General features: G+C 29.3%; 1 protein-coding gene across 1 annotated transcript; it reads left to right on the top strand.

Moving 5' to 3' along the window:
* The first annotated feature begins 269 nt into the window (after positions 1–269).
* LOC142321274 (uncharacterized) lies at positions 270–11,646 on the top strand. The gene is made up of 4 exons (XM_075359270.1): positions 270–664; positions 1,700–1,907; positions 2,559–2,599; positions 10,114–11,646. Exons 1-4 carry the CDS (start codon positions 270–272, stop codon positions 11,270–11,272), a joined length of 1,803 nt encoding a protein of 600 aa, XP_075215385.1. The 3' UTR covers positions 11,273–11,646.
* Positions 11,647–16,043: the final 4,397 nt, after the last annotated feature.

Here is a 16,043-nt window from a genome sequence, read left to right as displayed (position 1 = left end):
ACTTTTATAACAACCCCTCTGTATACAAAATGTGATTGTATATAGCTCTGAGATTTAGAATTCATGTCATAATCAAGGCACTGCCATACAATGTGTCCAACATTGGTCTCAAATTTGCTTCAAACATTGACTCCAATGTTTATCATTGTACACTCTGCTCACCATGTGTTTAATATTGGAAACAATGCAGTCTCTTTTTCAAATACGATAGTCTTCGTAATGAAAATTATACACTGGCTTCTTACATTTTTCGTCGTCTTATAAGAAATATGATGAAGACATCAGCTTTAAAGCTTAATAGAGATAAGGAAATTATATCAGCACTTATTGATAACGGTGCAGATGTTAATGCGATTGATGGACACGAATTACGTATAGTATATGCAATAAATAACAATTATAAAGTAGAAATAATCAATAAATTGATTAATTTAGGTGCAGATGTCAATAAGTGTGATTGTGATGGAGTTACACCTTTAATGTATGCAATTAAGAATAAACGTAATGAAATTATTGGTGGATTGATTAATGCTGGAGCCGATGTAAATGCAGTAGATAAATCTGGAAGAACAATTTTACAGTATGCTGTTATATTTTGTAATAATCAAGACGTCTTTAATTTACTTATTACAAAAGGAGCTGATTTAAGTAAAATAAATGGTAAGTATGATAATTTTTGATCATTGTGGAAGTTGTGAAGAAAAGCAATCATAAATTTATGCTGAAATTATTCAAAATGGAAACAATGATAAGAAAAATGAATATGGTAAAACATTTTTAATGTTTGCAATAGAGTTAAATATGAACAAAAATATTATTTTTAATATCATACATAATGGAGCCGACATTAATGCGGCAGATAACAAAGGATATTCACCTCTAATTTATGCTATAAAGTATGAGTGTGATATGGATGTCATTATTAAACTCATAGAACATGGAGCTGATGTGTATGTAATCGATAACAATGGATTAACACCTTTAAAGCGTGCTGTTCATTCCCGTATGTTTAAAGAAATAATAGAAATATTTATTGATAATTATGTGAATATAAACATTCATAATGAAAATAATAATATGCTTTTATTGTATATATTAAAAAAATGTTAATAATAATAAAGAGCATGTGAGTTTTGTGATTCAGAAAGGTGCTGATGTATAATGCCAATAATGTATGTCATATTATTTGATAAACATGTTCAGTATGGTAAAAAAAGTATTAAAACAGAAATTATGTCTACATTAATTGAAAATGGTGCCTATATAGATGCTTTAGATAAAGATGGTTGTACAGCTTTATGCCATGCATTTCAAAGGGACAATGATAATGACGATATTCTGGTTTTACTATTAGATAGTGGAGCGAGTGTTCATAAAAATCGGACAATACTTCGTCAAACATCTTTAATTTTTGTTTGTAATAATTTTTCAGATATTAAGATTTTAATTGAACTTTTATATGTTAAAGAAGATACTAATGAGAATGATGATGTATTTCATACATCATTTTTATCTCGATTATATTCTCGTCATGTTGAACTTGCCATTTTACTTATCTTTGATCATTCAGATTTAGTAAAGAAAGATAATAAACTAATTTTCCAACTAATTTTCAATACATTTCAAGTCGTCAATCGATTTATGCTGAAAAAATATTTCATTGCATTGTCTTAGATATAAACTATTTTGATTTCTATAGATCATTATTTATGGATATACATAAAAAAACATCAGTTAAAATGATGAAAACAGTTTTAGAAAAACGTGTTTTTGCAAAATTGGTTGATTGTGAATCGAATACACTACTTCATTACACTATTGGTCCTGAACTTATAAATGCATTAATTAGATGTGGTAATGCTGATGTTACTGCAAGAAATAATGATGGAGAAACAACATGCCACCAAGTATTTTTAGATACTGGTGGCTTTCCTCATGATGCAGCTAAATCATTTATAAAACATTTACTTTTAGTTCTTCCTTAAGAGTTGGATAGATACACTGAAGTAAAATTACAATATACTAATTTTATATATTTTGTAATGCTGAATTAATAAAGATGCAATCTATAAACATAGTAGATAATTTATCATTTTATAAATTTTGTTGTAAATTATCTAAATATGAGATGAATCCAATATCAGAATCTGATAATTTTTGTGTTTATAACGATGAGCAAATTAAACAACTATTTCCAATTTATTGTGATATAATTATTATGAAATTAAAGAAATGTAAGATCGATTTAAGTAAAAGGCAATTAATAAATGCTTTAGAGAGTTTAATTATATCAAATAGAACTATTAAATCGTATAACCCTAACCAATATGAAGCTGATTTGAATAATTGTAGTGTTAAACATTCTGATCAATTATGTGAATGTGTTTTTCTTAATTATGACATTATGTATTTTATTACTAAATATTTATATAATAAACAAATTGTTAATTTATTGCTTGCTTCATTTTAGATTTTATTTGAAATAATTATTCTGTTATGTTATGATTACAATTTGGGTAACAACTGATATTGTTGATTTATTTTATTTTTTATTGTAGATATTGATTTCAGAGGAACAACAAGATACTACTACTTCAATGTAGCTAAATTTTAGTAAAACCCGTACAATTAATGGTTTGTTTTGCTTAACTTTCTGAAACATTATTAAATTATTTGTTAAATAAGAAATATCTACTTTAGTGGCCATAAAAGTAAATATCCTCTTGTAATTTTGTGTGTAAAATAGATTGATAATGCTATTTAAAGAAAATGTCTTAATATTGTTATTATTAATAAAATATATTTTTATATTCACTTGTAACTAAAATTATTTTTACAACTACTAGAAGTTTGTTAGGACTCATTAATTAGTAAAAACGATTATTATTTTAAATAAAATGTTGTGTTTATTAACCAACTTTATCTTGACCTATTTTTCCTATCGATAGCACTGTAGAACAATGATTTTGCTTCCTGAAATACTGTCACTGAAATAATTAAAATGTAACTGCTAAATGGTAAAAATCCTTAAATTCTATTCACCCTCAATTTTCAAGAAATACTTTTTTATAGGTTTTTTGTTGTAATTCATACCTGTAGGGCACACTGATGCTTCAGAAAATGAAAATAAATAATAAAAAGCAATATCGGTAATAATTAATCTTCATTATTACTAATTTTCATAATCATCTAGAGTGATAGATAAGAATAACAACATCAACTGTAAATATATCTGCTGAATGTTTCAACATGTCTTCTCAAAAGTATGCGAGTAACAGTAATATTTTTTGTTATATTTGTTGAAAATTTAGGAGGACAATAACTTCATTAATTAAGAAAGGTTATAAACTTAATTTTGGCAGTCCAGTTAGTGACAAAGACTTACCATGGGCTCCACATGTGTGTTCAACTTCTGCAATTGACCTAGCTTGGCTTGATGGAAAAAGAAGCTGAAAAGAATGCCTTTTACTGTGCCTCTGATTTGGAAGCAACCCAATGATCACATTTCAGAGTGTTACTTTTGTCTCACACAGGTTGCTGATCGTACATCTAAAACAAAAAAAATCACATACTCCAATATTTCATCAGCTTTGAGACCTGTATCACCTGATGAAAAGGTCAATACCTATTCCAAAAAGGCCGACTGAAGATAATCTTAAAAGTGAAGGATCAGATAATTTACAAACAGATTACTGAAAATACTGAGCAACTATTTGCCACCCACCTAATGTCTCAGATGGACTGAAAGAAAGCAGAGCTCCTAGCTTCCAGACAACAGTAATGGCATCTACTATCTGTTTTTAATGGCGTCAAAACATCTGTTTACCACAATTGTGAAAAACATTTACTACTGTTCGTTTCTTCAAAGGATAATATGGCCTTTTCCACAGACATTGATGGAGTTATGAAATATCTGAGAAGTGAACATAAACCAGAACAATGGCGACTGTTTATCGATGCTTCCAAGGCAATTTTGAAAGGAATTCTACTTTATACATGAAATTTGTTTCCAATTGTACCCTGATTTCTATGCTATAAATATGATGGAGTTGTAAGGGACGATGAAAAACATTTACTTGATTTTGTGATTTATAGTACTTGCTGATGGAAGATATGTGGTGACTTAAAAGTTATAGCACTGCTTGCCAGAATGCAGTTTGGTTATACAAGGCATAAGTGTTTCCTATGTGAGGTTGATAGCAGGACAAAAAAACGTTACATTACACTGTGAAAGAATGGTTTATGTATGAATACTTTGTACCTGGAACAAAGAACATTTTACATGAACCATTTGCACATCCACATAAAACACACGTGCCTCTGCTACATATCATACTTGGTTTGATGAAAAATTATATGAAGATCATGAATCAAAAGCAAAAGGGATTCCAGTACCTGTGGGAGATTCCTAAAATTAGTGATATCAAAATCAAGGAATGTAATCTCCATTGGGCCCCATATACGAGATCTAATGAAAGACATACATTTTGATGCGTTGCTTCAGGGAACAGAATGGGAAGCTTGGAAAACATTCAAATCTGTTGTTAATAACTTTCTTGGATAACACAAAGCACCTAATTACAAGGAGATAATTTACAATATGATTGAGGCATATAGAAATATGACGTGCAATAAGTCTTTAAAGATGCATTTTCTGCATAGCAGTGTAGACATTTTCAAAGAAGCCTTGCAAATGTTTGCGATGAATGTATTGAAAGATCTCGCTAGAAAATCTAAAACATGGAACCCCATTACCAAAGAAAATGGATATTGGCAATGCTTGTAATGGTTGGCAGCTGAAAAGATACGTAATTCATCATCAACAGTGTTGTTTTTTTTTTGTTATCACCCCAAAAAAAAGTCCTTTGAACTAAGGTCTGATGATAGTGGTAGCCATTCAAGTGGCTCGTGTTGACCTATCCACCTGTAGGGTTATTACTTGTCATGAACATGAAACCCACGCACTGTTAGAGCATTGCAGGGAGGAGCTCCATCTTGTTAGAAAGAGAACTCTTCATTATCCTGCTGTAACTGTAATTGTGGAATACCAATATCCCTCAGCATGTTAAAAATGACGTCATGGGTAATAGTTGTATGAAAAAAAACAGGCCCAATGACCCCTTCACATCAAAGGCACGCCCAAACTGTAACCCCAGGTTGATTCAATTGTTTTTCAATCATTACATGGGGGTTATCTGTTGAGTAATAGTCATAGTTATTACTACTAACAGCACCTTACAGATTAAAATTTGCTTCATCAGACCAACAAATTTTTCGAATGATGACATCACCTTGTCTTTCTTCATTTAAAAGTATCTTGCAGAATTGTAAACGGCAATCTGGATCATCCTCCAGCATGGATTGTTAATCCATGAAGTAATCTTGGTTGATAAATTTTCAAACCTAAATGTTCCATTAGATGAAAAAGAGATCTATGGGAAATGTCTAACTCAACAGAAGCTCTCTTTTTGTTTTTTGTTGGGCTTTGAGTAAATGCTTAAGTAACTAACATTTCATTTTCCGGCCACTCTTTGACATATTACAGATGGACCCAGTTCTATCAAATTTATCGCACATCTGTAAATTAATGGTCTACTTGGTGGAGGTGTATTGAATTCAACTGTGCTTTTCTGTTGAACCTGTTCAGCATTCTCTGTCTTCCAGTATTGTTTGATTATCCACTTACATTGGTCCTTGGTAAATTACTAGCCATGATTTAAGCAATGGTGCTCTGAAAAGAAAAGAAAATAACCGTAACAGAACAAAAGAATAGAACAGTAACAGATATATATATATATATATATATATATATATATATATATATTAATACTGTAGATCATAAGAATGATCTACTTTTGCACACACCTGTATAACAGAAATTGCCAAAACTATATTGTCCACATTTTTTGATTTTGATTAAAGTTGGTGGTTATATATTCTGAAATATAAATGAGTAAGTATTGCAAAACCATTTTCAACAACTCTTCTGATAATAATTAAATGTATGCTTAACACTGTCGTTAAACTGTTGTCCAGGGTATGGTCTCATCAAATATATGAGTGGACCATCTTTAATGTTGTACTGCATATATATATATATATATATAGATATGCATGAATAGATAACCAAATTATCAAGGGTGATGTGAGGATATTGTGTTTGAATAGAAAATTGATGTAAAAGCTCAATAGACGGCAATCATTAGTCACACGAGTATTGAGGCAACATTGAGTGATCTTGGCCACACTTCTTAAGTTGATTGAATTGTAAATATACCGTAATTTGTTTTTTTTTAAATTACAACCTCAGACATGATGACATGTATGTTATTGAGGAAAATGATAGATGAAAAGTGTTAGATTATAAAGGGGATCGAACCAAGACCAGCTGATCCAAAAGGCCAAAAGTTAAAAATTTTAATTCACTGTTATTATATTCGTTTTTTACTAAATTTATGTTATTTGAAATAAGTAATGCAGTTATCTTATATAAACTTAACATAATTTCATATATTTATATATTTTTTTAAATGTATTTATTGCATATTCTGAACTGGCACCACATGGTGGAAACAGACATACAATAACTATTATGCTATTAAGGAAAGTAAATAACTATTTATCAGTGCAATAATTTAGTAATGCTATCTGAACATCTAAGTATGATATTTTTGAATTTCCTTTAGGATAAATTGGTTGCTTGTAGTTATTTTTAATATCCATTTTAATGTTGTTATTTAAATTATTACCCTTTTTTTTGTCTTCAGTCATTTGACTGGTTTGATGCAACTCTCCAATCTAGTGCTAGTCGTTTCATTTCAATATACCACCTACATCCCTAACAATTTGTTTTACATATTCCAAACGTGGCCTGCCTACACAATTTTTTCCTTCTACCTGTCCTTCCAATATTAAAGCGACTATTCCAGGATGCCTTAGTATGTGGCCTATAAGTCTGTCTCTTCTTTTAACTATATTTTTCCAAATGCTTCTTTCATCATCTATTTGCCGCAACACCTCTTCATTTGTCACTTTATCCACCCATTTGATTTTTAACATTCTCCTATAGCACCAGATTTCAAAAGCTTCTAATCTTTTCTTCTCAGATACTTCGATTGTCCAAGCTTTACTTCCATATAAAACGACACTCCAAACCTATGCTTTCAAAAATTTTTTCCTGACATTTAAATTAATTTTTGATGTAAACAAATAATATTTGTGACTGAAGGCTCGTTTCGCTTGTGCTATTCGGCATTTTATATCACTCCTGCTTTGTCCATCTTTAGTAATTCTACTTCCCAAATAACAAAATTCTTCTACCTCCATAATCTTTTCTCCTCCTATTTTCACATTCATTGGTCCATCTTTGTTATTTCTAATACATTTCATTACTTTTGTTTTGTACTTGTTTATTTTCATGCCATAGTTCTTGCGTAGGACTTCATCTATGCCATTCATTGTTTCTTCTAAATCCTTTTTACTCTCGGCTAGAATTACTATATCATCAGCAAATCATAGCATCTTTATCTTTTCACCTAAATCCTTTTTACTCTCGGCTAGAATTACTATATCATCAGCAAATCGTAGCATCTTTATCTTTTCACCTTGTACTGTTACTCCGAATCTAAATTTTTCTTTAACATCATTAACTGCTAGTTTCATGTAAAGATTAAAATGTAACCGGTATAGGGAAAATCCTTGTCAGACTCCCTTTCTTATTACGGCTTCTTTCTTATGTTCTTCAATTATTACTGTTGCTGTTTGGTTCCTGTACATGTTAGCAATTGTTCTTCTATCTCTGTATTTGAACCATAATTTTTTTTAAATGCTGAACATTTCATTCCAGTCTACGTTATCGAATGCCTTTTCTAGATCTATAAATGGCAAGTATGTTGGTTTGATTTTCAAACCCATTACTGTAAATGTTCAGTCTAGAAAATTAAGCATATCCTTGTCCAATTTTATTAAACGTAATTATAAATAAAAAAAGTAACAACAAGGTTTTTATACTTCCCTGGCATTGGTTGTTAATGTAGTTATAATGTGAAAACAATTATTTTTAAAAATTGGAATCGCTATTAAAATCTGCTAAAAAGTAAGAAGTCTACTTTTCTGTTTGTGATTATTATATATTTTCATATACAGGACCATCAATCTATAAGTCCATTGAAGTACCACATAAGTATGATCATATATTTTGACCCCAGTTCAAAAAAGTATTTAAGGAATTAATTAAGTATTTGAATAAAATTTCTTCTTCATTCTAGTGTACTTTGATGTCGGTTCAATTTTATTTTATAATTTTCTATGTCTGATTAAAATGCTATTGATGAATCACAAGAAGCTGTAAAATTGGGAAAACTCCCCTGGGAATGTTATTCCGATAGACATAAATAATTGTGGTGACCTGTTGTATAACGTACAAGTACAGAGCGTTCATAAGTTATGTTACAGTGTAATATATTAAGTTCTGGTGGTTTACTTAGCAGCTCTATGGGAATTTTGAAATAATTCAAATGGCCTGCCGTACGAAGGGACCAACTGGAAAGGGGTGAGTTACCAAAAGCTGTGTTAATAAATTCAATGACGAACCAATAAGTAAAAAAACGAAAGATAAAGATGGTTTTGTACCTATTACAGTAGTTAAGTACAATGTTTGAAGCTACTAAATGGTACGGAGCTGTAGAAAGACGTATGTTACCTTTAATTTTAAGTTTGGCTGCAGCAGTGCACAAATTGCAAGGTACAACATGAAATGGAGCTGTAGTAGATTTAGGTAAAAAAGTATTTGCAAAAGGACAAGTTTATATTGCTCTAAGTCAGAAGCTTGGATGGTTTAACTTTAAGTGATTTAGATCCACGTAAAGTCCTTAATAGCCCACACAATAAAAAAGCACTTGCTAAGACGGAATGATTGGAAACCTTGTACAGAATTGAATATGTCCTACACTTCACTCATGCCATCGATATGTTGATTACTAATAATGTATCAACAGTGTGTTACAAATATTATGAAGAAATTTAGTTGTCCAACCTTAGGAGACTCCACAAAAGTTCATGTGATGCAGCATATATAGAAATACAATAATATAAGATGTAATAATTACTATGTTTATTTTTCCCGGGGTATTTGGTGCTCTATTAGTCATCATCATACTTTTGTGATCAACATTGCACTGATTTGATAATAAAAATAAATTTATATTCTGTTTATTTACTTTCAAAAAATATTTAACAATATGAATGATTTACGTTGTATTATCTAACATTACTTATTCTATTGTTATATTTTAATTGTAACAGTGGGATTTTTTGCATATACTTGGAGAAAAAAATGAAATATTTTATAATAAACAATTTTTAGTTTTAAATCGTACATAGAATAAATTTGAATTATAAATATTTTTAATTTCATTTTTTAGATTGAAAAATCTTTAGTAAAATCAAATCAGAAGTAAAGAAGTTTCAAAAGTTTTCGAAAGAATATTAAAGATGTTTCCAGGTCCTTCAAAATATAACATAACAAACTGTTACGATAATATTGTTGAAGTAATCGTTTATGACGATGTCGTTAAAGTTGTTGAAATATTGGAAAGGAATACGAATGAAATCAAAATGATAATGACAAATTTTAAATTATATTATTTATTTTATAAGACAAAAAGTAAAGAAATGTTGATAATTTTATTAGATTATTTTGATGTTAAAAATATTTTTGACATTACCAATAATTTACCATCAATTATTACTGCTGCTATAAGGCTTGGTATGGATATCAAAATGATACAACGATTGATTGATAGAGGTGGAAATATTAATCATACAGATGTAAGACATGTTTCACCATTATTACAATCTATAAAGAGTAAAAGAGATGTTAATTTCATAAAAGAAATATTAGAAATGGGGGCAAATGTTAATGAAATATGTGACCGTTTAGGAAACTCAATATTACATATAGCAGTAAGTAATTTTTGTAGCGGTGATATCGAAGTGATTAAATTGTTGATAGATTCAGGTGCAGATACCAATGGTCAGAATTATTCCGGGGAAAAACCTTTCATGAAATTTCCACTGAATGCAGATGAAGATTTGTGGTTGGAACTTATAAAGAGAGGATTATACATTGATGAAAGCTCAGGAAGCTATTTGTGATACCTTCCTAACTAATGTAGTGTCTAAAACAAGTAGAATTAAACAGTTTTTACATGTACTAAATTATAATCAATTCACTATAAACACAATGAATAAAATATGTAATCGTCTTTTATATTTGGCACTGAATCATAATAGTTGTGTTGATTGTATTACAGAAATCATTAATAATGGTGTAAACGTTAATGAAATGAGATACCTTAACCTTGATGTAAATGATAAAGCATTATTAATAGCTTTAAAGCTTAATAGAGATAAGGAAATTATATCAGCACTTATTGATAACGGTGCAGATGTTAATGCGATTGATAGATACGGATTAACACCTTTAGTATATGCAATAAATAACAATTATACGGTAGAAATAATCAATAAATTGATAAATATAGGTGCAAATGTTAATAAATGTGATTTTGTTGGAGTTACACCTTTAATGTATGCAATTAAGAATAACAGTAATGAAATTATTGGTGGATTGATTAATGCAGGAGCCGATGTAAATGCAGTAGATAAATCTTGCAGAACAATTTTACTTTATGCTGTTATATATCATAATGATCAAGATGTAATTAATTTACTTATTAAAAAAGGTGCTGATTTTAGTAAAATAAATAATTGGTATGATCATTTTTGGTTCGATGTAGAAGTTGTGAAGAAAAGCAATGATAAATTTATTGCAGAAATTATTCAAACTGGAAACAATGATAAGAAAAATGAATATGGTAAAACATTTTTAATGTTTGCAATAGAGTTAAATATGAACAAAAATATTATTTTTAATATCATACATAATGGAGCCGACATTAATGCGGCAGATAACAAAGGATATTCACCTCTAATTTATGCTATAATGTATGAGTGTGATATGGATGTTATTATTAAACTCATAGAATATGGAGCTGATGTGAATGTAGTTGATAACAATGGATTAACACCTTTAAAGCATGCTGTTCATTCCCGTATGTTTAAAGAAGTAATACAAATACTTATTGATAATGGTGTGAATATAAACATTCATAATGAAAATAATAATACACTTTTATTGTATATATTAAAAAATGTTAATAATAATAAAGAGCATGTGAGTTTTGTGATTCAGAAAGGTGCTGATGTATAACGCCAATAATGTATGTCATATTATTTGATAAACATGTTCAGTATGGTAAAAAAAGTATTAAAACAGAAATTATGTCTACATTAATTGAAAATGGTGCCTATATAGATGCTTTAGATAAAGATGGTCGTACAGCTTTATGCCATGCATTTCAAAGGGACAATGATAATGACGATATTCTGGTTTTACTATTAGATAGTGGAGCGAGTGTTCATAAAAATCGGACAATACTTCGTCAAACATCTTTAATTTTTGTTTGTAATAATTTTTCAGATATTAAGATTTTAATTGAACTTTTATATGTTAAAGAAGATACTAATGAGAATGATGATGTATTTCATACATCATTTTTATCTCGATTATATTCTCGTCATGTTGAACTTGCCATTTTGCTTATCTTTGATCATTCAGATTTAGTAAAGAAAGATAATAAACTAATTTTCCAACTAATTTTCAATACATTTCAAGTCGTCAATTGATTTATGCTGAAAAAATATTTTATTGTATTGTCTTAGATATAAACTATTTCGATTTCTATAGATCATTATTTATGGATATACATAAAAAAACATCAGTTAAAATGATAAAAACAGTTTTAGAAAAACGTTTTTTTGCAAAATTGGTTGATTGTGAATCGAATACACTACTTCATTACACTAACTGTCCCGAACTTATAAATGCATTAGTTATATATGGTAATGCTGATGTTGCTGCAAGAAATAATAATGGAGAAGCAACATGCCATCAAGTATTATTAGATATTGGTGGCTTTCCTCATGATGCAGCTAAATCATTTATAAAACATTTACTTTTAGTTCTTCCTGAAGAGTTGGATAGATACACTGAAGTAAAATTGCAATATACTAATTTTATTAATTTTTGTAATGCTGAATTAATAAAGATGCAATCTATAAACATAGTAGATAATTTATCATTTTTTAAATTTTGTTGTAAATTATCTAAATATGAGATGAATCCAATATCAGAATCTGATAATTTTTGTGTTTATAACGATGAGCAAATTAAACAACTATTTCCAATTTATTGTGATATAATTATTATGAAATTAAAGAAATGTAAGATCGATTTAAGTAAAAGGCAATTAATAAATGCTTTAGAGAGTTTAATTATATCAAATAGAACTATTAAATCGTATAATCCTAACCAATATGAAGCTGATTTGAATAATTGTAGTGTTGAACATTCTGATCAATTATGTGAATGTGTTTTTCTTAATTATGACATTATGTATTTTATTACTAAATATTTATATAATAAACAAATTGTTAATTTATTGCTTGCTTCATTTTAGATTTTATTTGAAATAATTATTCTGTTATGTTATGATTACAATTTGGGTAACAACTGATATTGTTGATTTATTTTATTTTTTATTGTAGATATTGATTTCAGAGGAACAACAAGATACTACTACTTCAATGTAGCTAAATTTTAGTAAAACCCATACAATTAATGGTTTGTTTTGCTTAACTTTCTGAAACATTATTAAATTATTTGTTAAATAAGAAATATCTACTTTAGTGGCCATAAAAGTAAATATCCTCTTGTAATTTTGTGTGTAAAATAGATTGATAATGCTATTTAAAGAAAATGGCTTAATATTGTTATTATTAATAAAATATATTTTTATATTCACTTGTAACTAAAATTATTTTTACAACTACTAGAAGTTTGTTAGGACTCATTAATTAGTAAAAACGATTATTACTTTAAATAAAATGTTGTGTTTATTAACCAACTTTATATTGATCAATTTTTCGTATTGATAGCACTGTAGAACAATGATTTTGCTTTCTGAAATACTGCCACTGAAATAATTAAAATGTAACTGCTAAATGGTAAAAATCCTTAAATTCTATTCACCCTCAATTTTCAAGAAATACTTTTTTATAGGTTTTTTGTTGTAATTCATACCTGTATGAATTCATACCAGTAACAGTAATGTTTTTTGTTATATTTGTTGACAATTTAGGAGGACAATAACTTCATTAATTAAGAAAGGTTATAAACTTAATTTTGGCAGTCCAGTTAGAGACAGACAAAGACAAACCATGGACTCCACATATGTGTTCAACTTCTGCAACTGACCTTGGAGCTTGGCTTGCTGGAAAATAAATCTCATTGCCTTTTACTGTCCCTCTGATTTGGAGGCAACCCCATGATCACATTTCAGAGTGTTACTTTTGTCTCACACAGGTTGCTGATCGTACATCTAAAACAAAAAACATCACATACCCCAATATTTCATCAACTTTGAGACCTGTATCACCTGATGAAAAGGTCAATACCTATTCCAAAAAGGCCGACTGAAGATAATCTTAAAAGTGAAGGATCAGATAATTTACAAACAGATTACTGAAAATACTGAGCAACTATTTGCCACCCACCTAATGTGTCTCAGATGGACTGAAAGAAAGCAGAGCTCCTAGCTTCCAGACTACAGTAATGGCATCTACTATCTGTTTTTAATGGCGTCAAAACATCAGTTTACCACAATTGTTATGATGGAGTTATGAAATATCTGAGAAGTGAACATAAACCAGAACGATGGCGACTGTTAATTGATGCTTCCAAGGCAATTTTGAAAGGAATTCTACTTTATACATGAAATTTGTTTCCAATTGTACCTGATTTCTATGCTATAAATATGATGGAGTTGTAAGGGACGATGAAAAACATTTACTTGATTTTGTGATTTATAGTACTTACTGATGGAAGATATGTGGTGACTTAAAAGTTACAGCACTGCTTGCCAGAATGCAGTTTGGTTATACAAAGCATAAGTGTTTCCTATGTGAGGTTGATAGCAGAACAAAAAAAAACGTTACATTACACTGTGAAAGAATGGTTTGTGTATGAACACTTTGTACCTGGAACAAAGAACATTTTACATGAACCATTTGCACATCCACTTAAAACACTCGTCCCTCTGCTACATATCATACTTAGTTTGATGAAAAATTATATAAAGATCATGAATCAAAAGCAAAAGGGATTCCAGTACCTGTGGGAGATTCCTAAAATTAGTGATATCAAAATCAAGGAATGTAATCTCCGTTGGGCCCCAGATACGAGATCTAATGAAAGACATACATTTTGATGCGTTGCTTCAGGGAACAGAATTGGAAGCTTGGAAAACATTCAAATCTGTTGTTAATAACTTTCTTGGATAACACAAAGCACCTAATTACAAGGAAATAATTTACAATATGATTGAGGCATATAGAAATATGACGTGCAATAAGTCTTTAAAGATGCATTTTCTGCATAGCAGTGTAGACATTTTCAAAGAAGCCTTGCAAATGTTTGCGATGAATATATTGAAAGATCTCGCTAGAAAATCTAAAACATGGAACCCCATTACCAAAGAAAATGGATATTGGCAATGCTTGCAATGGTTGGCAGCTGAAAAGAGATACTGTATACACAAACAAAAGAAAGACATACAAAAAGATTCAGCCTGGCATGTACAAATTAAAAATTCCAGTTCAGTTTGCAGATGTAAATTTTTCAATTCTTGTACCTTAAAATGCAATGCAAAAAGAGTGTAATCCACTTTATTTTTACACAGATGAAATGCTTTTTAATGCATATATCAATAATAAAAAAAACACATCTGTATTGCTTTAATATTGTAAACAACCAAAATTATTACCCGTTAGCTTTAATAATACTGCTAAATTTAGTAAAAAGTATAATGATTATTTCTCTCAATGCTTACATGAAAGATTATTTTGGAAAACAGATATTAATTAATATGAACAATCAATTTTGTATCTTATAATTTGTATTTTCATTTATGATTTATCTTAAAGCATTTTGTGATGTATTACTTCCCAGCAAGAGCAAAATTTTTTTAGATACTTTTGTGTATAATATTATCGCTTTTATTAGTTTATTAAGTTTATTCTTGACATTTTTTTATTTAGATTTAAATCAGCAATTATATATACTAAATTTTTAGGTCAGTATTGCAAAAACATTTTCGACTCTTCTGACGACTACTAAATTATCGTTTGTCATCGTTAATACGTTACCCAGGGTACGGTCTCATAAAATATATGTGTGGATCATATTTATTATTGTACTGCAATTATAAAACACGTGCACGAAGAGATGACTTAATTTTCACGGATAATTTGAGGACTTTGTTTTTGAATAGAAAATCATTGTAAAAGCCCAATATATGGTGTTTGTCAGTTGTACCTATATTGAGGGACATTGAGTTATCTTTGCTGCGCCGATTAATTTTATAAAACTGTAAATATCTAGTAATTTTTCTTTTTTAATTACGAACTCATACATGATGATACAAGTATATTATTGCACCGTAATGCAAGGTGATAATTTTTATTACATTTAGTGGAGGAAATAAAAACAGGCAAAAATTATCCGGTGCATTACGGTGCGCGAGTGTACTGCCGGATTAATTGTCTGCAATAACTCGATTGTTTGTCAACAGACTTTTACAATAAAATGTCAGTTGTTCAAAATAGAATGCTTAATTAAGTAAAAATTTGATCAAACAAACAATTACAAAGATACTGATTAAAAAATTAGGACGGCCGGCATTTTGAAATTTTTGAAGGCGATGTTTTTAAAATTTTTTATTTTGTTGTACAAGGCTCTAGTCGTAGATTTGTCAAATTTAGTTAAGAGTATGTTTACTCGTTCCTGAGAAATAATCTTTTTGTTGAAAATCACAAAGGAGCATCCAGAAAAAAAACAAAGCAAATGAGGGCTTATGTCAATA

Source organism: Lycorma delicatula, chromosome 3 (assembly GCF_047948215.1).
Source record: "Lycorma delicatula isolate Av1 chromosome 3, ASM4794821v1, whole genome shotgun sequence".
NCBI classification, from domain to species: domain Eukaryota; kingdom Metazoa; phylum Arthropoda; class Insecta; order Hemiptera; family Fulgoridae; genus Lycorma; species Lycorma delicatula.
Note: the sequence above shows the minus strand (reverse complement) of the source record. Positions and strands in the feature narration are given on the sequence as shown.